The 26,914-nt window shown below is 32.9% G+C and overlaps 1 protein-coding gene across 1 annotated transcript; it reads left to right on the top strand.

Moving 5' to 3' along the window:
- Positions 1 to 3: 3 nt before the first annotated feature.
- On the top strand, positions 4 to 23,271 carry LOC143067806 (uncharacterized). Its single transcript, XM_076241355.1, has 7 exons — positions 4 to 236; positions 5,517 to 8,513; positions 10,836 to 10,979; positions 11,185 to 11,299; positions 14,830 to 14,948; positions 17,038 to 21,736; positions 22,331 to 23,271. Exons 1-7 carry the CDS (start codon positions 66 to 68, stop codon positions 22,408 to 22,410), a joined length of 8,325 nt encoding a protein of 2,774 aa, XP_076097470.1. The 5' UTR covers positions 4 to 65; the 3' UTR covers positions 22,411 to 23,271.
- The last annotated feature ends 3,643 nt before the right edge of the window (positions 23,272 to 26,914 follow it).

Genomic DNA, 26,914 nt, shown 5'->3' with positions numbered 1-26,914 from the left:
CGCTCTACAAAATTATAACGAAGTGCGAGTTACTTTCCATTTCAATCAAATTATTTTGTTGTAAAATGGTATTTATGGGGAAAGGTAGAGGTCGAGGAGGGAGTCAATTTAGCAGCAAAGGTGGAGGCATATCTGCTACAACTCGCAAAGAGAAAAGACAACCAGATGATTACGATCGAGATCGTTCCCGCTCCCCTGTAACGAAGAGGCCTGTTTTGGAACGTCTTGGACCCCAGGTTCATAATTATATAAACATGATATATGCCCATTTCAAAAGCCAATTTTCCATTCCACAGCTGAGTATTTAAGTTGACAACAAATTTGAGTTTTCCCTGAATCAGTTATACTATACTCGTTGAACAGCTTTCCTGGTTTGGGATGTTGGTTACACTACTATAGTTGCCGTCAGTTGAAATTCGTAGCGGTTATCGGTAAAAAGAATCTAAACTATCAATCGCGTTCACTCAAGGTATTGTTTTTCACATTCCATTCATAAATTGCAAAAAGAAAAACCACTACTGACCTACCTTTTAAGTGATCATACTGTAATAATCCTGACCTTCACATTTTCCAGAATGTTTTCCATTGTAATTCCGCCATCTTCGTTTCTATGAGGATCATTTGTTTACATATGACATTCGTCACTTACGCAGTTTCCTAAAATGTTCTTTTCATTGATGTGATAAGGTTTCCCGCGCTCTATGCAAATTTTATGAAATTGAACTCCACGGAAACACTTCCGGTAAAAACAAAGGTGGATTCCACCATTCATGATTGTCTTGGAAAATGTGAAGGTCAGGATTATCACAGTGCAATCACTTAAAAGGTAGGTTAGTAGTGGTTTTTCTTTTTGCGATTTATGAATGGAATGTGAAAAACTGTCATGAGTGAACGTGGTTGATAGTTTAGATTATTTTTACTGATAACTGCTACGAATTTCAGCTGACGGCGACTATAAGGCTTAGTATAAGGTATCGGGCCCGTTCACCCTAGGTCCGTTCACCCTGGGTTGTTCCCACTACTTTAAAAAAAAAATATCAATATAAAGGGCATTATATTTAATATCTTATTCAGATAATTCTATTGTACATGTATATATTCTTGGAATTTCTTAAAACACATTGAAAGCTTGTCAGACATAGTACTTCTCACTGATTGTTGAAATACTTGTCTTTGCAGGGCAGTAGCGTAATAGAGGCAAATGCCTCACTTTTGAAACGACGACCAAACTTAAGAAGTGTCATATTTTTTTTTCAATTATGTATTTTACATTATCAATATATGAGTTTCGAGTTTCAAATTATCTACCGGCACACTACATACAGCATTGGCGGATCCAGAGGGGGGGTTCCAGGGGTTGGAACCCCCTTTTGTTTGGCCGATCAATGCATTTGAATGGGGACATATAGTTGGAACCCCCCCCTTTGTCCTGGGTTGGGAACCCCCCTTTTTAAAATGGGTGGATCCGCCCCTGTACAGTGTGTCCAATCTGCAGCAGCGATTGCAGCCTTAACCATAGCGGCGACGGTAAAAAAATAAGTGTTCCAAAAAATCAAAATTAAAAAATTAAAACAAATCTTAATGTCTTTACAAAACTGGTCAAAGACAGGTTCTTTAAAGATAAAAAAAGATAAAAAAGGTAATTCATGAGTATAAACACCCCCTATAAATATGTTGGCTTATTACTTTCCTTGGTTTATTTTTGAATTGATAACGCTATAGTTACCAATGTTTACACTCAACTCACTGAACAACAAATGCTAATCGATAAAATAATTGATTGACCAAAAATATAATAATTATTTATAATTAATTTAAACAAAATCATGAAGCTCCTTTTCTATGGAATTTTTTAAGTTCTTTTTCTGATTATATATGATCAGCATTGTCTGTATGCTAGCATGTTCCATTGATTCTAGTGCGGTAGGTCGTGGGTTCGAACCTCAGTAGGTCAAACCAAAGACTTGAAAATTGGTAGAATAATGTGTCCAGGTAGGTTGACTTGTCTTCCAGCGGAATGTATACATGTAACTTGTGACATTAGCATGTCAAAAATCCAGTTAAGTAACAATGTTGGTCTAGTCTTCTCTGTACCTATTCATTTGAAAACCTGAGAATGGGCTACAATGGGTGGTGACAGGCTTTGTGGGTTTGCCATGCTCCATGTGCATAGGAATGATATAGTTGACAAAAAACGTGTGTTGAAGCTTCTTTTCGATAGTACAGGTCACAGAAGAATCGGAAAGTTTTGGTTGACCATCAGAGATAAGCTTTATACATAAAATAATATGTTCTTTTTTCTATATAGATCAAACTTCAAAAATTTAAACCATTCACAACGGAGATTTTCTGCGTTTCCAGTTTTCGACGTTTTTTCACTAAAAATCACTCATTTCACCTCAAAATTACTTCAATATGAATATTAATATTCTATTGAGATATAAGGTTTCCTGTCTTCCACAAGCTTTAGGTCTAAAAATGCAACAATAAATAATATTTTTTCTTCTTTTCCAGTTTTCAGCATTTTTCTCTAAAAACCACATATTTCACCATTTGTTCACCCAAAATTATTTTTTCCGCAAATTATATCAATGTATAGTTTTAGTATGTTGTTAGTACAAGTCTATATTATAATTTGCAGTAAAAAAAGCTTCTGGTCCGAGTACACAGTTATTTCGAAGTGCATTTCTTTTAGACAATAAATGGAAATAAAAAAAATCCCACCTGCGCTTTCTCCATAATATTCTTACACTTTTGGGACAAATTATATCTAAATTATAGAGAACTTCAAAATATGGAAAATTTTATTTGAAGGGGGTCTTGAAATCTTTTGACAGCTTCCGAAATGCTATTTTTTACCTATTTCAACTGGACCAAATCACTACTTTACATTATAATTCATGAATCAAATTTTTTTACAGTGTAGTTTTATCCCCCTTCTTGCTACTTGAGGCATAAAACATAAATTAATAAATATGGAAGGGGTATAAAAAAAAATGACAAGTAACACACTGTCCACACTAGGGACTATATTCGTGAACAACGAAAATCAAGGGACGATAACTGTGTACTCGGACCTTCTGTTGCAATTAGTTGGAGTTTGAGTGATTTTAGAGCTAAATTGACTAGACTATTAATATTGAAACTTGTTTTGTTACTTACTAGGCTAGCTTATAAAAAAATAAGGCTTTTCTGTTATATTTAAAAAAAATTTTTTTTTATTTTAAATACATTGACCTCTCCCATAGTAATGCTGAAATAAGCTTCTCCTGTTTCACAATGTTTCAGGCACCCGAACCCCCCCCCCCCTAAAAAAAAATCGGCTCGCTTTGTTCGGCAATGCGCTACAGCCTTGCTTTGATGGATTAATGATAAAAACAACATTTTGTATTGATAAACTAGTCAAATTGACATTCATAAAAACAAAGATGTACGGTCGGAATTGTAAATCATGAAAAGGATTTACAAGTTCATTTATTATTTTATTCTGAAACTACTTTAACACATGTGATTTAGCAGTCTCCCAATTAATGCTTAACTCGACTGAATAGACTGGTTTGGTAACAAATACCTTGAACAATTATACTATTAGTATAATAGTCCCAGCAAATAACCAATATCAAGATAAATTACACATTGTATTCCAGTATTTTACTATGTAAATCAAAAGGGAAACTTATAATTTTAACACATTCCTTTCAAATGGTAAACATTATGCAACTATACAATAATAAGAAAAAAATAAGAATCAGGGAGAATGGACCCTGGGCGAACATGGATCAGGACCAATGGACCCGGATTCCACTACTAACAGTAACACTAACAATGATGAATATCTTTCATGCCGTCTCTCAAATAAGCATCAAGAAGAAATAATTAGCGACAAGAAAGCAAATTTAGCATCTCTACATATAATCTAGTCATTCATACAATTGCATTTTTTTATACGACTTTTTTGCAGTCTTATATTGGTATGATGTTGGCTTCGTTGTCGTCCAAGACACATTGGTTTTTGCACTATAACTTAAGTTTAAGTTTATATAAAAATCTATGAAATTTAAACACAAGGTTTATGACCACCAAAGGAAGGTTGGGATTGATTTTGGGAGTTTTGGTCCCAATAGTTTAGGAATAAGGGGCCAAAAAAGGGCCAAGCATTTTGCTTGGTTTTCGCACAATAACTTTAGTACAAGTTAATAGAAATCTATGAAATTTAAACACAAGGTTTATGAACACAAAAGGAAGGTTGGGATTGATTTTGGGAGTTTTGGTCCCAACAGTTTAGGAATCAGGGGCCAAATAAGCATTTTTCTATGTTTTCGCACCATAACTTTAGTATAAGTAAATAAAGATCTATGAAATATTAACACAAGGTTTATGACCATAAAGAAAGGTTGGGATTGATTTTGGGAGTTTTGGTCCCAACGAATTAGGGGCCAAAAGGGTCCAAAATTAAACTTTGTTTGATTTCATCAAAAAATGAATTATTGGTGTTCTTTGATATGCCAAATCTAACTGTGTATTTAGATTCTTAATTTTTGGTCCCATTTTCAAATTGGTCTACATTAAGGTCCAAAGGGTCCAAAATTAAACTTCGTTTGATTTTAACTAAAATTGAATTCTTGGGGTTCTTTGATATGCTGAATCTAAACATGTACTTAGATTTTTGATTATGGGCCCAGTTTTCAATTTGGTCCAAATCGGGGTCCAAAATTATTATATTAATTAAGTATTGTGCAATAGCATGAAATTTGCAATTGCACAGTATTGTGCAATAGCAAGAAATTTTCAATTGCACGGTATTGCGCAATAGCAAGAAATCTTTAATTGCACAGTATTGTGAAATAGCAAGAAATTTTCAATTGCACAGTTTTAATGAAATATTCTTTGAAAATTGGAGTTATCTTTCTTTGTCCAGAATAGTAGTTGAATCAACTTAAATCATTGTTTTATACAAAATACAATGTATATTCACTTTTACTACCAACTAATAAATTAAAACAATCTTTACCATTCACTGATTAAAAGCACTTTTTTTACATTTTAATATTTTATGATGTATTTAAATGAGTAGTTATTGTTGCAAACTCCATTAGAAATTTGAATAGAGATCAGTTTTGGAATAAGGGAAAGGGGGATGTGAAAAAAAAATTGGGGGGGGGGGGGGGTCAATTTTTCTCATTTCAGATTTCGTAAATAAAAAGAAAATTTCTTCAAACATTTTTTTGAAAGGATTAATATTCAACAGCATAGTGAATTGCTTAAAGGCAAAGTTCATTAGACCACATTCATTCTGTGTCAGAAACCTATGCTGTGTCAACTATTTAATCACAATCCAAATTTAGAGCTGAATCCAGCTTGAATGTTGTGTCCATACTTGCCCCCAACCGTTCAGGGTTCAACCTCTGCAGTCGTATAAAGCTGCACCCTGCAGAGCATCTGGTTAAGTTTAAAAGCAAAAAACAATAGTACATTATGACTTGAGCATGATTATGAAATTTTTGTTTTGTTTTCAGCGAGATGAGATGTCACCTTCACATGAGTCTCTAAGGATCACAGTTGGTAATGAAATATACAAAGAAGGGAAATCCAAAAGTCCACTCTCAAGTAGGCTTGGACCACCACCCAAAAAACATGAAACATATGATGACATGAAGCAGCATTCAGATGAAAGATATGATGAGTTGTATGGTGGTGGATCTGGTGATGATCGTGACAAAAGACAAACTAGGAGAGATAGGTATGAAAGTCCCCGCTCACCTCATAGAGGTTCTCATGATCATGGTCAATCTGATTCTTTTGACCGTGATTGGAAGCCCAGTTCTTATGATCGTGACCGAGATAGGCGATCATCATCACGTGACCGAGATAGAAAAGATCGTGAACGTGGAAGACATGACTCACATGATCGCCACAGTGATAGACGAGAATATAGTAGCGAGAGAAGAGAATATAGTAGTGAAAGAGATCGGCGAGATCATGGAAGTAGAGATAAGGTGGATAGATATGAGGACCATTCACGAAGAAGTGATTCATATGATCATCAAAGACGTCATGAACATGAAAGAGACAAACCATCCTTTGTCAGAGAAGAATTTTCACAGGACCCACATTCTCAAAGTGAATCTATAAATAGATACAGAATTCCAGATTCTCATTCATCACATGCCTATTCAGGAGCTTACTCATCCCCAAATCCATACAGTACTTTGCAGTCGCAACAGACCGCACCAGGATCTGGTGATACTAAACCATTAAAATCTATTTTGAAGAAGAGTGCTCCTGATCAACCAGCATTCACGTCAGACAAAAATGCACCATTCCCATCAACTCCATATGGAGCACCTAAGCAAATACATTCAATAGGGCAAACAGCTAGTGGTAAAAAAGGATACCAAAAAACATCACCAAAATCGTTATCTAGTCTACCAGGAATGTCCTCATATATGGATATTGAAGATGAGGAGAGATTTCTCTATGGTGATGATGGTGAGGACAAAGCTAAAAAAGAAGCTAAACTTAAAAACTACTATGACAGAAGAGAACCTAATGAACATACTCATTATCCTAAGGATGAAAGACCCTCTGAACCAGGGTTTAGGTCAGATGATAGATACCCTCCACGATTTGATCAACACAAATCTGATTATCCCCCAGAAAGAGATTACAGGGGGCATGGTACGCAACAGCAGTTGCCTCCAAAAGAATCTGATCTCCTGAGTATGTTTACAAGTCAAAGAGGACAGACAAATCCCACAACTAGTGCATCTTTTTCAGGTCATCAGTCACAAAGCACATCCCCAGCAGAAAAGAAAGCCAAATATGATCCTACTATAGAAAACATACTGAAGTCTATTGGTTTTGATTTTGAAATGTCAAAGAGAATGCAGGAAAAGGCACATCCAACTCCAATGAAACCAAAAGAAGAAATTCATCAGTATGGTATTGATCAAGCATCAACATTTCTTGGAGGAGAACTGACTGATGATATTAAGAAAGAATTTTTCCCCATGAAAAATAAATTTGAAAAAGAATCAATGGTTGATGTTTTATTAAGAGAGGCAAAAATGACATCACCTACAAGTGACAAACTTAAATTAAGGATAGATACTGTGTCTTCTAGGGAAAGAAGGGACTCTGTACCTTCAGGTGACAGGGGTTATACAAGGGAGTCTTACAGTGATGATAGAAGTAGACATGCACCTGTAAGAGAGACGTATAGTGATGATAGAAGCAGACCTGCAGTTGTACCAGCCTCTCAGCAACCATCACCACCTTATGCAGTCCCAGCTAGCTCATATCCACCAGCGTCTACATATGCTGTGTCTACAGTGGCCAGTTCGTATCCAGCAACAAGTACTCCAGTCTCAACAACACCATATGCTGTATCTGGGTTTTCCTCTTTTGCTCCCCAACCTGCAGCTTACACAGGGCCACCACCATATGGGATGCCTCCCACTGGTCATCCTGGCATGTGGGGACCCCCACCTGGTCAACCAAACTATGGAACTAGATTTATTCCTCCTTATAGTGGACCACCTCCAGGTTATCCTCCAGGATACCCACCTGGATATTCCCCATACAGACCTCCCCCACCTACTTCAACATCATATAAGGATTCCTTCAAATCAGTAGAAACATCCAAAGGGAAAGACACTTTTACATCAACAACAAAATCACTACCCAAGAAACAGTCTAATTTGAAGACTGTAGAACTGAAGAATATGGATGACCCTCCTAGAAGAAGTGAAACAAAGACTGTAACAGTCATAAGGAAAGTTAAAAAAGGAGAAAAGGGAAAATCAAAAGAGAATATAGTCAGTTCTACAACCACAAGTTCAAATAGAACTGTACTGCCACCTAAAACAAAAACTCTAGTGAAAAAGACTATAACTGAGAAATCAAGTCCAAAGGCTAGTAGTGAAAAACAGAAAATAACTATCACTAAAGTAATCCTTACATCAAAAGAGAAAGACAAATTAATCAAAGACAAGGAACATGTTCAACAGAGATTGAAAATATTAGAACAGGAATTAGCTTCCTTACGTAAACAACAGAATGAACTAATGAGGAAGAGAAGAAGACAAAAGGATGGACATAAAGATCCAATCCTAATGCAAAACAGCATTCTACAGGATGAAATCGCTAAACAAATTACCAAACTGAAACAGGAAGTAGAAGAGAAAACAAAGCTTTTGAGTGAGGCTTCAGTTGAAGACACACCTTCAACCCCTAAAAGGTCTCGTGAATCATCAGCTTCTAGGCAATCACCATTGGCAACTGAATCATCTGCTAAAAAACCAAGAACAGACAAAAGATATAATGATCGCAGCAGAGAAAAACAGAAATTAGATACACCAAAAAGAAAAGATGACATTGGTTCAAGAGAAAAACTTAGACAAGATGATCGTCGATCTTCATCTGTAACTAAATCATCAACAGAAAAAAAAGAGAAACCAAAGGTAGAGGAACAAAAACCTAAGGCTGTAGCATCTGAATCAACACCAGAAAAGGTAAGTAGTAGTTTTATGAATATTCTTTATGAGTAGTACCAATTGTAAATTACAATGAATACATTTAAATTACTTAAATTATGATAATAAAAGGAGAGGTTGTATTGAAAGACAAGTATTTACACCATTAATATGATTTTAAAAAGCTGATCTTTTATTTAATTTCTAGAGTAAAGATTTTTTTAGTTGAGACCTGTGTTTTAAGAATAACTTGTACAAGATCATTGGTATAGAATTAATACATTGTTGCAATGATACTCATTTTCAAGTAGATTATTGAGCATAGAATTTACAGCTGACTGCATTGAGTGTGTAGGTAAAGGTTAAATAATTGTTTGCTTGCTTGCTAGCTGAACCGTAAAGTCATTATTAGGTTAGGTAAACTACCCTCCTTAACGACAGTGTGTGTAGATAAGTCTGACATATAACCAATCTATCTGTCTGTAGGACTAGACTACTAGGAAGGCGGCTAGTATACCTGTTAATAACTTCAGGATTCAGCTAGTTAGCAAGTTAAACAAAGATATTACCTTTACCTACCATGCCTACTGGCTACACACTCAAAGCAATCGGCTGTAAATATCTTCAGATGTTAGGTTTTCTGAATAAATAGTACTAGTAAATCTTTTCATAAACCAAATAAGTTATTTCAGTAGACCATTGTAGTGGATATTTTAGTATGATACATGATACTGCTCTGATATTTATAGGTGTTAGTATATTGGGGCTTACATTAAAGTAAAGGATATCAATATGTTAGTATATTGGAGCTTACATTAAAAGTAAAGGATATCAATCCACATATATACATTTTTGGAAGCTCGTGTGATATGCCTAAGATTTTGCTATATCATTTATTGTCGAGCCTTTTGACTTTAGTCGAAAAAGCGAGACTAAGCGATCCTACATTCCGTCGTCGTCGGCGTCGTCCACAAATATTCACTCTGTGGTTAAAGTTTTTGAAATTTTAATAACTTTCTTAAACCATACTGGATTTCTACCAAACTTGGACAGAAGCTTGTTTATGATCATAAGATAGTATCCAGAAGTAAATTTTGTGAAAATAAAATTCCATTTTTTCCGTATTTTACTTATAAATGGACTTAGTTTTTCTGTGGGAAAACATTACATACACTCTGTGGTTAAAGTTTTTAAAATTTAAATAACTTTCTTAAAATATCCTGGATTTCTACCAAACTTGGACAGAAGCTTATTTATGATCATAAGATAGTATCCAGAAGTAAATTTTGTGAAAATAAAATTCCATTTTTTCCGTATTTTACTTATAAATGCACTTAGTTTTTCTTCGGGAAAACATTACATCACTCTGTGGTTGTAGTTTTTAAAATTTTAATAACTTTCTTAAACTATCCTTGGTTTGTACCAAACTTGGACAGAAGCTTGTTTATGATCATAAGATAGTATCCAGAAGTAAATTTTGTAAAATGACACATCCATTTTTTTCCATATTTTAATACTTTAAATGGACTTTTTTCTGTCAGGAAACAACACATTCACTCTGTGGTTAAATTTTAAAAAATTTTGATAACTTTCTTATACTTTTTTTTATTTGTACCAAACTAAGACAGAAGCTTGTTTATGATCAAAAGCTAGTATCTAGAAGGAAATTTTGTTAATATTTTGTACCTGTGTATCTGTATTTTACTTATAAATGGACTTAGTTTTCCTTCCAGTTAACATTACATCCAGTCTGCAGTTAAAGTTTTTAAAACATTTATTAGATTCATAAATTATCCAGGATTTTTTACCAAACTTGGACAGAAGCTTCCTACAATCCAAACATGGTATCAAGCGAAATATTTTTATTGATTTTTTCCCTCATTTTTGTTGATCCAGCAATTTACAGCAAAAGTAGGCGAGACACTGGGTTCCGCGGAACCCTTACAAATTTTTACTTAACACAGTTATGCAGTTATGGTAAGGCCTCAATTAATATATTGTTTGTTTCCCCAATCCCTACCCTGCCAAGCCAGGTGTGGGTCGAAAGGTAGGGAAATCATTTTATTTTTTCCAAAAAGCTTGAAAAACATTGGACAATCCTGCAAGCCTGAAAATCAGAAATGAATAAAATAATATTTGACTTAAATTTGACAATAAAATTTTATGAATAGCACTGTTTTTGCAGGGTCGGTCGGGATTGGGGAAACAAACAATATTTTATTTTAGGCCTAAAATATTAACATTTTTCATCTTGTATCAATTTGTAACATGATCAGATTTGGAATATTAGATACAGAAGGATTAAATCCATATACATAAATGTATGATTTTTGTTAAAAGTCTTAACCAATATCATTTTAGGATACATACAAACCTATAAAACCAGTAAAGAAGATAAAGTATGAGTTCTTTGATCCAGGAAATCATTGGTGTCGTACCTGTAATGTGGTTTGCTCTAGTTTGACATCTTTAATGCAACATCTTCATGGAAAAAAACATCAAAATGTAAGTTACTCTTTTTTTCACAATATTATTTTTTATCCATTAAAAGTCGAAGATTTATGTAGATTTGTAATAGCATGTTAACATTTTGATAAAAAGAAAGCAGATATAATTTAAATGAATATGCAATTGTATTTTTCTTTTGCTATTATAAATAAATAATTATTTTTAATTTAAAATGATTGCTGATTTGTATTATTTTTTCCAGTTGGTAAACAAGTATGACAGGCCATGGCTGCCAGAAGAATTGAAGACCCAAAAACCAAACAATGAGAAAACAGACAACAAGGAAGATATCAAAGTAGAAGTTACTCCAATAAAAGGTCTCACAGAATCTCCATTGTACAACCTCTGTACTGTCACCTACATAGTCAATGGTTGTGTGGGTGTCAGTATAACTGGGTTACATAATTGTGTAAACATTTGTCCTTATCTTGTGAACAGCAAAGAGGGCACAGACAGACTGACACCATAGACTTCTCACATTTGACATGACACCAGAGACATTCTTACAACTAAATACTAATAAAATATACTGAATAATAGTAAATGCAATTATTAATTGTTTATGAAGAAGTAAGAAGATCGTAAGAAAGACATCAGACCTTAAATTTTAATCATATTTGACATTCAGTTAGACAGACTTAAAAACTGCACATGAAGGTGGTACAAAATGTACATGTTTATATGTGAAGTAAAGATATTGAGCTCTCCTTATGATTATTTGTGTTCTTCTCTTTTCTTCAAATATATTTATTTCATTAGCACATACCAGGGTCAGTTTGATCAAACATTGTTTTAGTGATAAACTAAAATTGGAGAAAATTCAAATGTTTAATTTTCAAGGAATTGGAAATTAATGCATAATTTGATTTTGACACATATTGACATACGTTGACCATATCACGATTTAAATGGACTGTGCAGGTTTGTGCCTTGACAAAATTGGTATCAGAATATTGTACATGTGAATTCAGAAATTATTGTGTGTATTAATCAATGCGATTTTTTGAAGATAAAAAAAAATGTGAGATTAATTATTGCAATTTCTGGGAATACTGCATACAGATATACGTTTTAAATATCAGATTGCTGGGAATACTGCATACAGATATATGTTTTAAATATCAGATTGCTGGGAATACTGCATACAGATATACGTTTTAAATATCAGATTGCGGGATCTTATTATTGCACTACTCACCCAGTTGCGTTATTCTTGTTAATAAAAAAACCTTGCAATAATTTCTGAATTTACAGTATATTTTTTTTAATGTTGAAACTTTGCTATTTGATAAAAAAAAGTACATGTTTATATAGTTGATCAATGTTTTATATTGGTAAATGAAAAACAGATTATTGCTTAAGGCTTCTTATTTTATTTTTGGATGAGTTTAAGTAGATTAAATCTCTTTAATTGGTTGCCAGATGGAAACACTCTCACTCAGATTTATACAACTTAAAAGAGAATTTAAATTAATTTATTGTAAATATATTTTTTTTTAAATGTTCAGAAAAAAAGGTCAATGAAATTTTCCCTCAAGATATTATTCATCAGTGCTTTATTTTTGTTTTCAATTATTGAAGGTTTTCATTTTGAACACTAACATTTAAATTAGTTAAAACTGCTATTCTGAGCTATTGTCAAATTTCCGATCACAAACAATGAGATGTGACTGTGTCAACAGGATGTTAACAGCTGGTTACATATTCATCAATATTTACATTTAATACTTCCCTTTAGTTGGTCTGAATGTTTTGTTAATCTAACGATGTCCAGTTTGCAGGGGGGGGATGTGTGAAGGCAAATGTGTTTGTCTGTAGGTCAAGTGTTATGGCATTATATGAATTTTCTACACTTTATTCCAACATTGGTGCTTAATATTTAGAGACAATTACTATTTGTGTTTGAAAAAGGAATAAGATGAGTTAAAAGGGAACCAAATTTATTTTAACCAAATATTTTTTTTTTGGAAAACTTCTACTAGAAACCGGTTCATATAGTAAGAACTAATGAAATAAATGTTTAATAGTTGTAATACATGAACATATATATGAATACAAATTCTTCAGATTATAGTCCATAAAGATATTCTTACTCAATTGATCTTAATGTAATACTTAAGAGTTACCCTAAGTATCACTTAGACCTATTTATCACCATTATTTACCTTTGAAAAAAATTATCATATAATGTTGCCAGTATCTGAATTGATATTATACAGCTGTCTTGATTTTTTATGTAACATTGATTTGATCTTAGTACATGTAGTTTTAGTATATAATAATGGCCTACTGATAAAGTTTGCATTTGTCCCATTGGATCCAAAATATGGCAGAATAATAGTCATTGAAAATTTTACTCATCCAGATTTTTTGGTAATTCCAGAAGATAAAATTTGAGGTTTATATGTGAAACATTAGTGTATAATGATGACTTGGGTGTCAAGTTTACACTTTGTTTTTGAGGTTTATATGTGAAACATTAGTGTATAATGATGACTTGGGTGTCAAGTTTACACTTTGTTTTTTGGCAGTAAAATTCCTAATCGATCTCAGTGATATTGTTTGCCTTAAATTACAGGAGTAGCACAATAAAGGCTTTTTTCCCCTGGAGAAGAATCCCAATTTGAAAAAAAAAACGGCTTCATATTATTCTCCAAAATTATTTTTTTTCCCAAACAGTGCAGTCTTAGTAGTAATTGTGCATGAATACAAACTGAAAAACACTCATTTAAACATTGTTCATGCCTACAATGACTATATGTGCAGATTGAAGGTCTATGTATGTATCATCACTGACAATAAGGTGTCTTATTTCAAATGAGGGTTTACCTCTTGAAAGGTGGTCTGCAAATTGAAGTTCCAGTCAAATTCATGGTTTATTTAAATTTTCCCAATTTGATAAAAATGACGCTTATTTCCCCAATAAAAAAGGGTAGAGGTAGTTTTGAAAAAAGCCAACAATATCACTGCAAGTATCAAAAGTTTAATCAGAGAGTTTAATATAAAGTATTTCATTTATTTGCCCAACTAGGACAGTCTAATTATGTTTTCTTCTCTGTGCATTTGTATGTTCATCCCCCCATCCAGTTGTTTCAGTAAAGTTTTTGTTCATGGGTGTTTACTATGGAACTTTCTTGTATGGTGTGAGCTTTTGAAATATATATTCCAAATAAGGGGGTTATACCCAGGTTGTTTTTTGAAGACAAACTGAAAAATGATATAGTTTGGTGTCATAGTGTGCCAGTTTCGTATATTAATTATATTTGAACTTGCAATGGTCAAAACACAGACTGTACATTTTGTTCTTGTTGAGTGTGTTATTCTAGTTTTAAACGGTTTCTTACATGTCAAAGGATTTTATTTGTGGATAGCTTAGACTCATCAGAGAAATTCTACAAGTTACATACTCATGTTGCATATTTACTTTGTTATCAATTCCCATGGTCTAAATGAATGTTTTGGATCTCAACAATAAATATAAATAATTATTGTATCATTATGTTAATTGAATAAGTATATAAAGACAGAATCTATCCAAATGGTCTTGCAGCTTCCTGAATCAATCAGAAGTCATTCAAAGGGTCTTATAGAGTAGCCTGATTAACCATGTCAATCATTCAAATAGTCCCTTATAAATATGAAGACCTGATTCAATCATTACAGTCATTCAAATGGTCCTTTAGAATACCTGACTCTAATCATAAGTCATCTAAATGGTCTCACAAAGTACAGACAGCAATTATGAATTTTATATTTCTGATTTCTATCTATTTTACATCATAGCATCCTATTTTCTTCATGGATATATATTGTATTAAAATTTAAATGAATGTGTTTTTAACTTCAGGACAAGAGTTCTTCATGGCTACCAAAGGTTATTATTGTACTTTGTGTAAAGAACATGCTGGAGATGATATCAGTGCTGAACATCACATCAAAACTGAAAACCATTATCTTAAGTATCAGGTAAGGCTGAACATACTTTAACTTCAGTTGCTTGATAACATGCTTATTACCCTGTAACTTTCATTATTAATTGCAATTGATGTTGCTAAACTCCAACGTTTGTGCTTAATATTTAGCTACAATAACCCCGATTGACTTTGATGTTACCTATGATGTTTGAGCAACTGAAGTTAAGTGTATGTACAGTTATCTATCAAAGGTAAGTTTAACATTTCAATCTCTATAATAATTCTACTAGTTATAATTTAAGAAGATAAGAAAACACATTTATGTCTTCTTTGAAGGCACAGGTATGATGAAAATATTTTACATCTGTCTTTCTAAAAAAAGTTAATCAGTGAGCGACATTTTTATACGACCGCAAAGTTTTTTTATCAACTGATCCACAGGTAAATGAAGCCATATAATATTAGTTACACAGTGTGCGATTGTCCTAATACGAGAATTTATCGGGTCAATGAAATTCATATGGGGTGAGTCGAAGCCAAACCCGATATGAATTTTATTGACACAATAAAATTCTGTATTAGGACAATTGAACACTGTGTAACAAATTTATCCTGATTTTGTTCTACTACATATTATAATATTAAAATTCAATAAAAGGACAAGATTAACAAAATAAGGTTTAGATAATTAAACAAAAACTTGTGACAAAAATGTCGGTTATTGATTTGGGGATGTACGGCGGGCGGCCGGGCGGCAATCAAATGTTGTCCGTGCATTAACTCATGAACCGTTCGACCAAAGCTTTTAGAATTTTAATATGTTGTTACTGACAACTAAATGAAGGTCAAGTTCAATAATGGCGATTTTGACTTTTACCTTTCAGGAGTTATGGTTCTTGAAAGATTGAAAAATGAAGTTTCCAGTCGTGTTTGTGCATTTACGCATGAACTGTTTTACCAAAACTTCCCAAATTTTAATATGTTGTTACTGATGACAAAATGGAGGTCAAGTTTAATAATGACGATTTTGACTTTTACCATTCAGGAGTTATGGTTCTTGAAAGATTGAAAAATGGAGTTTCCAGTCGTGTCCGTGCATTTACGCATGAACTGTTCTACCAAAGCTTCCCAAATTTTGATATGTTGTTACTGATGACAAAATGGAGGTCAAGTTTAATAATGACGATTTTGACTTTTACTGTTCAGGAGTTATGGTTCTTGAAAGATTGAAAAATGGAGTTTCCAGTCGTGTCCGTGCATTTACGCATGAACTGTTCTACCAAAGCTTCCCAAATTTTAATATGTTGTTACTGATGACAAAATAGAGGTCAAGTTCAATAATGACGATTTTGACTTTTACCGTTCAGGAGGTATGGTTCTTGAAAGATTGTAAAATGGCGTTTCCATTCACGTTGTTGCATTTACTCATGAACCATTCAATCTAAGCTTTTCAAATTTTAATATGTTGATACTGATGACAAAATGGAGGTCAAATTTGATATTGACGATTTTCACTTTCATCATTCATCAGTAATGGTTCTTGTGATATTGCCAGGACACAAATAAATATTAATAAATCCGGTTTGCTGTCGTTGTGACAGCCTCTTGTTTTTTATTAGGTCAGAGGTATAAGGGAGATAATTCCAATTGACAAACTAAATAAGGGAGATAATTCCAATTGACGTCATAATAAATTGTACTGAATTTATTAGGACAATATCAGCCAATCAAATTGTGAGAAATAACTCTAAATTAGGATAACTTTAAATATCTATATTCTATATGTAAGGTTAATGGTCAAATTCATAGATTTTGTTGGGAATATATAAGGTTGTCCATAGTCAGAAATGTCTGTGATTGTTCTGTTGTCTACTTGTGCAACTATACGATTTTAAGTAACAAAATGACGCAAGATTTTCTTCTATGTCACAATCTTTTTTATCAGTTAAGAATAAGAAGTGAGAACAAGAATCTTGGTCATCATGTTGCTTGTTTGCCTTTTTATTCCAACATTTTCATATATTATATTTAATTCAATATTTTGCACATTGTAAGAAATGAAAACTTGACAAAGAAGAAAACCAAAACTAATAAAATAATTATATCATCGATTAAATTTTTATCTGTGTTTCTATCTTTAGGATTACCTGAAAGAAAATCCATTTTATGAACAAAGATTTAATCTTGATAAGGCTGCTGGAATGTCACTAATGAAAGAAGAGGAGAAAAAAATACAAAAAAATTTACCAAAGAAAGAGGAAGTGAAAAAACAGGATGTACCTAAAAAAGTTGAAGAACCCAAGGAAAAGGATCCTGCTGCAGAAGCAAGAAAAGTAGAGCAAAAGAAAAAAATGCAAGCCATATGGGACAAACATATTAATAGTAAACAACAAGAGAAAACTACACAAAACGAAAAAGGAAAAAATGAAGAAGAAAAGGAGAGAGAGAAAGAGAAAGGAAAAATACAAATTAATATTCTTAATAAAACTGGATTCAAACCTAAACAAGCCACCCCTCCTCCAAAGAAAAATCCTGTTTTACCACCATGGAACCCTGTTTCAAAAGAACAAAAAAAGCAAGCAGCAAAAGTTGAACCCGTTAGAAAAGCTTCAGTAGAAATAATTGATGAACCGCCTTCCCTTGATGACTTTATTACTGTTGGTGAAAACCAAAAAATACCAGTTGTTTCAGAGAAAAGGAAAATGATTCTTGCACAAAGTTTGATTGATAAAGTGCAAGCGAAGAAACAAGAAACACTAGATCAGGTTGAAAAAGAGGCTGTGGAGAAAATAGAAAATGAGGCAGAGGAAAATAAAATTGTTGAAATAGATAAAAAGAAAGAAATAGAAAAAAAAGAAAAGAAAAACATTATAAGTGAGGAAAAGAAAGATTTAGACATGTTGGCTATTACAAGTGATGATTCCGCACCTATTGAAGAGATCAAACCTCCACCACCTCCTTCTCAAAATCTATCTTTACCTACGGAAAAGAATGAGAAAATGGCTACAATCACTTCAGAGGAAATGTGTACATTGTTTTTCTCAGATGATAAACAAATTATTGTAGCAACTGATGAAAAGCAGATTGTGAAAACTAAAGCTGATGACTTGGTTGAAATTGATGCACAAGCTAATGTCACATATATGTCTGATGAAGAAGATAGTAATAATAAGAGTATCATAAAGATAGAGGAGAAACAACCAGTTCCACTTGAACTGGCAAAGGATTCTGATGTTGTTGTCATTTCAATTGACTCACAGTCTGATGAGAGTTGTGATGAGGACACTACCAAGACAAGTGAAACGATAGAAAGTAAAACAGATGAAAACACAGAAATGTCTGAAACAAAGGTAGAAAAAGTTACTGGAGAGGGAGCTGATGAAGAGACTGAAATTAAAACTGATCCTATAGCTTTGAAAGAAAATGATGAATCAGCAGAAATACAACATTTATCTGTGGTAATAGATGGAAAATCAACAAATGATAAATTGGACTCAACTGGTGTTGATGCAGTTCAAGCATCTAAAATTGAAGTCTTATCTGTTAGTCAAAATGTTTCAAATAAAGGTCGCAGGAGACCTCAAAAAGCTGATGCAAAAAATATGACTGAAGTAACAATAATTGATGAAAACGAAGGAAACACAATTGAAGTAGTGTTAGGTGCAAAAGACACTACTGAGAAAAAACCTGAAAATGTAATAGAAGTAGTTCAGACACATAGAACATCTCAGATACCAGCACCAAAAGCAGCACCAAGAACAAGGGAGTTAAGTAATTTACATGATGTTAATCCAGAACAAATTGAGGAAATAAAAGATACATCCAAAATTGAGACTAAAAGTATCAAGAAAAAAGTAAAACCAGAAAAACGTACACTTAAAAAAACTAGATCAGTTAGAAAGAAGTCCATGGATAAAAAAAAGGCTGAAAGAACTAAGTATGTCCCTAAAAGACACTTACAAGTTGATATAGTCTCTATATCAGACGATGAAGAACGAAATGCAAAATATGAAAATGTAGACAGTGCATCAGATTTTTCTGATCCAGAATTAGAAAATATTTCAAGTTCTTCGGAGAAATTTGTATCAGACATTAATGAACATTTAGAAAATGTTTCAAGTGACTCTGAAATAGATAACAATGATGATGATTTAGAAAATATATCCAGTGATGAAATGGAAAGTAATTTAATGATGGTCGATGAAGTTGGTGAAGTTGATGATTTCGCTGATTTTGACTTTAATGATGATGCAAATGTTGTTGACCAAGTTGGTGATTCTGATGAGGAAATGGAAGTTAAAGTTAACCATGGGAATAGCACAATGCAGAAAATGGAACTAGAAATTATTTCTGATACTGAAGATGGGGATTTCAACAAAGATGATGATGATAAAAAAGATGAACAAGATATCACTGAAAAAACTAAGGAATGGGAAAAAAGCATTGACATACCAAAAGAAGATCAAGTTGATTTAAAACCTAGCTCAGAGAATGTTGAAAATGTGCCTACAGATAGTAAGTTGACAGGAGAGGAAGAACAAAGTAAGGAGATTGAAATCGAAGCAAAAATACATGAAACTGGTAATGAAACCAAGTCGACAGTTGAAGCAACTAAGGCTGGTGATAATTTGTCTGATAAAAATGATGAAGTTGTAGAAGAAATTCAGAAAGATTCTGAAACTCAATTAAAAGAAAATAAAGATACAACATCACAACATGAAATCCTATCTGAATCTGAAAACATTACAATTGATACATCACAAAAGGTTGAGATTGATGACACATCAGAAGAAATTTCTAAAACTGACATTTCATCATTGGATGATTCATTGCAAGAGGAGGACATTCCAGCTAAAACAACTAGAGGGCGTAAAAGGGGGAGAGGGCGTGGACGAGGTGGATCAAGGAGAGGTGCAAGGAGAGGAAGATCAGGTGCTAAAAAACAAAATGAAGTAGAGGAGAATATTAATACAGAGCAAATAGAACCTGAAGAAAGCCAGGAAGCTATGGATGTTTCAAGTAACATTCAAAATATGGAAGAATTAATTGACAATAAAGATCAGAATGAAACTGATGAAAAGACAGATGAAACAGATCCAGATACTTCAAAGAGAACACCAAGGAGAGGAAGGTCAGCTGCTAAAACACATACTGAAAGTAAAGAAGATGAGAAAAAAACAGAGTTATCTATTCCTACAAATGCTCCAGAAATTATGATAGATAATACTGTCATTTCACAAACTGAAAACCAAGAAAAACATTTAGAGGTGATGATTGATCTGAGTGAGGAATCAGGTCCTGAAAAACAAGCTGATAACATTGAGGAAGAAGAAGTAAGTAAAGTAGAGGAAGTGCTAAATGTGGAACAAATTAGAGAAGAAACAACTACTTCTACAATTCTGACAGAAAATGACACAAAATCACCAAACATGGATAAATCAAGTGTAATATTACAAACAGAAACATTGGCTAGTGAAAAAGTAAATGTTAAAACTATGGAAACAGAAATGAATTTGTCTGCAGAAAATACGAGTGGAATTGAGAGTGCTCAAAAAGAAATTGACATGTGTGATAAGAAAACAATTGAGCCTGAAATCATTGATTTAGATAGTGATAATGAGACTGAAAATGAAAATAATATCCTCATCGAGTCCTTGCATACAGATGAAATTGACAGCATTTCAGGTACAACGGGTAAGGCACAGGGTATAGAAGCTCCTGAACAAGAAAATAAACCTGAATTACTATTACTTGAAAGTCAGAAAACATCAGAAATTGTTGATACTGTGCATGTGGCTAATGCAAAAAAGGACCAGCTAATCTCAGGATTTGAAGTGTTACAAGAAGATGAAAATGACCAGAATACAATTATTGTCTCCGCAAACGAAGAGCAAACATCATCTGAAATAGCAATGGAAACTAGCACAGAATCTAATATTGATGATAGTGACATTATATCTTTAGAAATGGAGGAGCTAGTTCCTCTAGAAAGTTTAAGTGAATCAATAGAAGAAAATTCTAATGAAGTAGACAACAGCAAATCTTTGGACTTAGACAATGAAGAAGTGCAAGAAAATGTTAATATACAACTTGAAGTGAAGAAAATAGAAATAGAGAAAACCTCTGACATTAACCAACCTGATAAGAACATTGCTGATGGGCAGATGGTTTTATTATCTGATAACTCCGACGTGACAAGTGAAAACAATCAGTCAAAGACACCAGTTTGTCTTGAATTAAACATTGACAATTTAGAAACATTCAATTTAAATAAGAAATCTGAATTATCTGTATCAATTGACTCATTTGAAAGCAATAAAAATAGCAGTGTTTCTGATTTAGTTCATTTAGAATTAGGCAATATTGATCATTTACCAATCTTGCAAGAAGATCACACTAGAGACTCAGACAATGGAAGTTCTACTAGTGAAATCAAAATAGATGTTGTGCTTGAGGCAATTGACAGTTTGTGTAGATTTGAATCTCCTGAAAAAACTGTTGATTCCATGCAAAAAAAATGTGACGAAACTAAAACTAAACAGGATGATACAGAAATCTTCACTGAAGAAAAAGATGACATTGGTTCAAGCAGCCATGTAAATGTTGAAAGAGATGACCAATCAAACAGCCAGGAGATTGTTGAAAAAGGTGACATTGGAAAGGAGGTTGAAAAAGATGACCTTGGAAAGGATGTTGATATGAAGGATAGCAGTGAAAGTATTGAAATCAGTTTAACTGTACACACTAGTGAAAGTAGCTTAAATCAAGATTTAGCTGCAATGTCAACATTAGATGGAAATGAGACTGATAATGAAGAAATACATGATTTAGAACATGAGGGTGAGTATATTTATGTGAATGTATTTATTATTTAATTAATCTGACATTTGAAAAATGGTAGAATCCATCAATTACATGTGTTTGTGAAAATTCAAAATGGAAAAAAAGTAAATATATGTAGGTTTAATATATTTCTATTAAGAGAGACCTGTTCATTTAAATTATACCAAATTCATATTTCTCCATTGTTTTCATTTGAGTTGCTCAGTTTAAGGCCCTCACGTAACAAGGTTAATATTTTCATTAAGAGCTTTTCCTTTCATAAAGGTTTCATTTACAGTGTGAAAAACAAATGTTATTTGTAACTATGCTAAAAAAGAAATATGTTTGGTTCATAGAGCAGTATTTATTATGTTTTCAGAGGTTTTGTGCATTATTTTATAAATTGACAGACACTGTCATGTGCATACACAAAACTTTAGTTTATTGAAAAATGAAACTATTTTTACTCATTTTGTGAAAGTTTTGAAAGTGTCTTTTACATATTCAGAGATAAAAAGCAAGTACAATAAAGATGATATATGAAATAATTTGTTGCCTGTGATGGCCTGTTTAGATTCAAATGATTTTACTCATTTTCAAAAAATATTTCAGATGCTGCCAGTGTAGGAAGTGGTATAAGCATGGATATGGGAAGTGATTTTGAAGTGTTGGATGAATGTGAGTCAGATTGAAAATTCTGGAAATTAAGTGATTCATATAGAAAAGTGAATTTAGATTACATCCAAGTGGATTATAACTTCACAGCAACTAAAAAATGTTTAGTGTAAATAATTTTTGAAAAACTTCAGTTTTAAAATACAGTGCTATGTTCATTCTGATTAGGATAATAGACCTTACAGACTTATCTGGAAATTTTCTGCATGTTCCTGATTCTCTGTGCAAACCTATAGATCAATTATAGATAAGGACGGAAATAAGTTGACTATATATAGTATTTACTGTACATTAAAGTTTAAAGAATATCTTTAACAGGATACTAGAGAAAATTTTACTCTGTTGTACATATTGACTTGTAACCTTTGTTGAGATAAAATGCATGTTACAGTACTCATTGCTTTAAAAAAAAAAAAAAAAAAAAAACATTAATAGAGTTCCCATACCACTCTCAAAATACATTTTTTCTCACTATAATCAGCAAGTATTATACTTGATTATTTTTTTCAAGTGTGAATATTTACATCATTTTAGTTATATATTCTGGATATTTGATCATATTCACATAAGTTACAATGCAAAAGAATTTTTATTTTTCATACAATTGTAAATATTTCTTTCCTGAGAATTTCTGTTTTTGTGATGTGTTACGAGCAGATAAGTAAGTGAGAAATGTAATGTGCAGAAACATGGGCTAACAAATATAATTCTATTACTTATGTTAAGAATAATTCTTTAAAGCAATGGGTATATACAAGTTTACTTGAAATATGTTGTTAGTTGTTAAAGATGCTTGTTATTGTATGGAATTCCATGTAAAATGTAAACAAATTTGATCTACATTGTGTTCACATTAAAGTTTACAAGGTTTTTAAAAATATTGTTTGCCAAGTAAATTCATTCTTATTGTATACTTAATTGTGTTCTATGTGTTTATTTAAATCATTAACCCCTTGTTTAATATCTATTGCACATTTAAAAAGACTGAAATCCCCCCCCCCCCCCAAAAAAAAAATCATCTTTTTTTGGTTATTTCATGGATTTATATTATCCAATATAAAACCTCCACAAAATATTTTCTTTAAGAAACTTTTTTTACCTTTTGATTCGAAAAGTAATTTATATCCTGAAACCATATTAAGACACAAAACTATGATATTTTAACTCTACCAAAATAAAATTTCTTACAACAATACAACAGATATAGTGCATAGATATTCATGACATGAAAATCCCTACACCAATGGGAATAAGGCAAAGGAACATACCTTTTATTCATGGTATTCCTCAAGAAGTTCTGCGAGACATTGGATACATGACAAAAAAAGTTGAAACTCATAATGGCCTATTGCATGATAGGTTCTAGCACAAGTTCAAGCAAACATTCTTTGCTATAAATTTAGGGTGTTATATTTTTATCTTTTCAATGCCAGAAGCCCAATTTTATTAAACCAAACCATGAGATTAAATTTAAAGATATGCAGTTATCTGCCCCTATTGTAAAAGTGTATGCAATTTGCAGAAAATACACATTCAGGTTTGTTTAGTAGCTAGAAGAAGCTAGAAGTCAATTTTTCCTGGGTACTGAAAATATTTTGCTGCATACAGGGCTTTTTCTCACATTTACTTATGCATCTGTTATATTAAATGCAGCAACAAGTATGGTAAATCCTGCACATTATGTGTCAATGAATACTATATAAAATTAGTTTAGGATTTAACAAGGGTTGTTGGAAGTATAAGATGCATAGTAGAGTTAAAGGTAGTTCTTCATTATGAATGAATAGTCTACTTGAAAAAAAAACTTGTTTTTAGCTTCAGTGCAATTTATTGCAACATTAAGAGATAAATTCATGTCCTAGCTTTTCATTCATTTCATCCATCTTCCATCATCCGAAAGAATGTTAGTGTGAGTGACCTTTTACTCTCACTTGACTTCTGTAAGCAATTGTCTTAAGATTCTTTTCTTAAAACACAAGGTTTGGGGAAAAACTCTCGATGTTTTCTAGAAAAAAATCAACATGAGTTTTATGTGTGCAATTTAAGGTCCATTCAGTAATAAGCACAATGCCTTTGGTGAAATTTTAAATTTACATTAGTCAATATTATGCATTAAAAGTATGTGAATGTTAAAGGCTCTTTGATGACTCTAGAATAAAATAATTTTATGCCAGTAGAAAACATCCAATTCGAAATTCCTGCCTCAAAATCTTAAAAATTGAATGTTTTGTGTAGACAATTATCGTTCACCTCAAGACATTCAGTGCACGTATCATTGTTATACATGTTTACTTCTATTAAAAAATCATTCTGCACACTGAATTGTGGATTATTACACTCATACCATGATTGTTCATATCAAGAAATTTCATTAAAGTCTTATGGCAACAGGTGTTAACCTTAAGAAATAATACGGTGATGAATAATAACGATCGTGCACATTCTTGTGCATAAGTCAATGTTAAATATATCCATATATGTCACATTTATATAACTTCAATATTCTCGAGGGCTTCTATCAGAAATGATTAAAAACATATTATAAAAATGCCTTAAATCATATGCATGGAAAATCTCATTTAATCTTCACCCATGAAACTTCATACTGCGATTCAAGTGATGCATTTGAATGTTACGGAGTAATAGATGTTTAAAATATACCATACAGCTTACCTAGAGCAAGGCTAAGTATTGGCATTGCCTGTAATACAATTTATTTGGTTTATCAATAAAATGTTTTAAAATGAGAGTTTTGTTTTCTTATGTGGATAATTATCATGCATGTTTTAACATTCCTTTATAGCTACCTTTCGGTATTGGTGTATTTAAAGAATATGGTAGAGACATAGATTCTTGTATAGGTCCTTTTTTATGAAAGAAAGCGTCAAACATCTATCCATAAAAACAAGTTCACAACCCACTATTTTTGTCTAAAAATGTCCTGTAATAAGTTGGGAATATCGCAGTTGGTATCCAATAGTTCGGGCATTTGTTTTGTTGCAATTCAGTGTTCTTTTGTTTTCCTCTTTTAGTTGACGTGTTTCCCTCTTTTAGTTGATGTGTTTCCCTCTTTTAGTTGATGTGTTTCCCTCGCTTTCAGTTTGTTGCAGGAATTTGTTTTCTCTCGATAGATTTATGACTTTGAACAGCGGTATACTACTGTTGCCTTTATTCCCAGTGGCGTAGCCTGCATGTATGCTCAGAGGCTCAAGCATCCAGACCATTTTGACAAAAAAAAAGAAAAAAGAAAACGAAAATAAATAAATATAATTGCATGTGTTTGTAGCAGATACACGGAGGTATCCCGAATGTAACAATGGTGAGGATATGAGAATAGCGTCTAATCATTTCCGAAGTAGTATACGTGGTCTTTCCTTAAAGACCAGTCAGTTTATGTAGCCAAGATGGACAAATCTCAGAAAAGTTTCTAGACACTATCGTAAAAGTCAAGGTCCTAGCGCGTCTTCGGCTACGGAAAGCGAAGCCAGAGGATCATGATTATACGCAGACCTGCGGACATGTTTGGTCTGAAATTTAGCTAAGCGGAGCGATGACCTATTTATCCCCGGCTTAGTATATATCTAGGATTTTGATTGGTTAACGCACGTCGTTACAAAACCCATAGCCCCTGGGTGTTGCTAACCCATATCCCCGGACGTTGCTAACCATTATCCCGGGGAACTTCACGCAAGTTTTCCTTATTTCCATGTTTGCTCCTTGTGAAATATTGAATTCTGTAGATTATCCATGATGTTTGTAATTAAATATTTAATTCATTAACGATTTTGTCCTATTATGCCGATCATTTACACTCATTTCATTAAATGCATCACTTGACTGCCACATTTTCAAGGAATGGGACTACTGACCTAGCTATGCAAATTACCCACGTTAACGTCACACCATCTATGGCGTTACGCTCACAACATTGAGCGCCAAATTCGACTCAATCCAGTTTCTCTGTCTCCGTATTAAAAACGTCTTATATTTGACTACCTGTAGGGTTCTACCAAAGGTAGTACCCTACACCCCGTAAAAAATATGTAAAATTTCCAAATTTCAATAAAACTTTTTTAGATAATGAAAAAAACGTTGTTTTCGCGTTACACTTTGTATCCGAATTTCCATAAAACTCGCCCGATTCGGACTAAGACCGGGGATAAATTCGTTATCTACGTTCATATCCGTAGATATGGATATTTTAACACCCTTCAGTACCCTGTACACCCTTCGGCTACGCCTCATGGTGTACTGGGGTACTTCAGGGTGTTAAAATATCCATATCTACGGATACGAACGTAGATAACTTATAATAGCAACGTAAATTACTAGTTCAAAACTAAACTATCGTGTCCTGTATCGTTTTTCTGTAACATGAAAGACGACGTGATAAAAACTATACTAGTATTTATAATGGAGAGTGATTATTCCTGGGCTAAAGTTATAAATACGCTTTTCCATCTAGGTACAAATATTAACCTTATATTAAACAAAAGAATAGAGTTCCAATGGCGCCGCATT

Source organism: Mytilus galloprovincialis, chromosome 3 (genome assembly GCF_965363235.1).
Source record: "Mytilus galloprovincialis chromosome 3, xbMytGall1.hap1.1, whole genome shotgun sequence".
NCBI lineage: Eukaryota > Metazoa > Mollusca > Bivalvia > Mytilida > Mytilidae > Mytilus > Mytilus galloprovincialis.
Note: the sequence above shows the minus strand (reverse complement) of the source record. Positions and strands in the feature narration are given on the sequence as shown.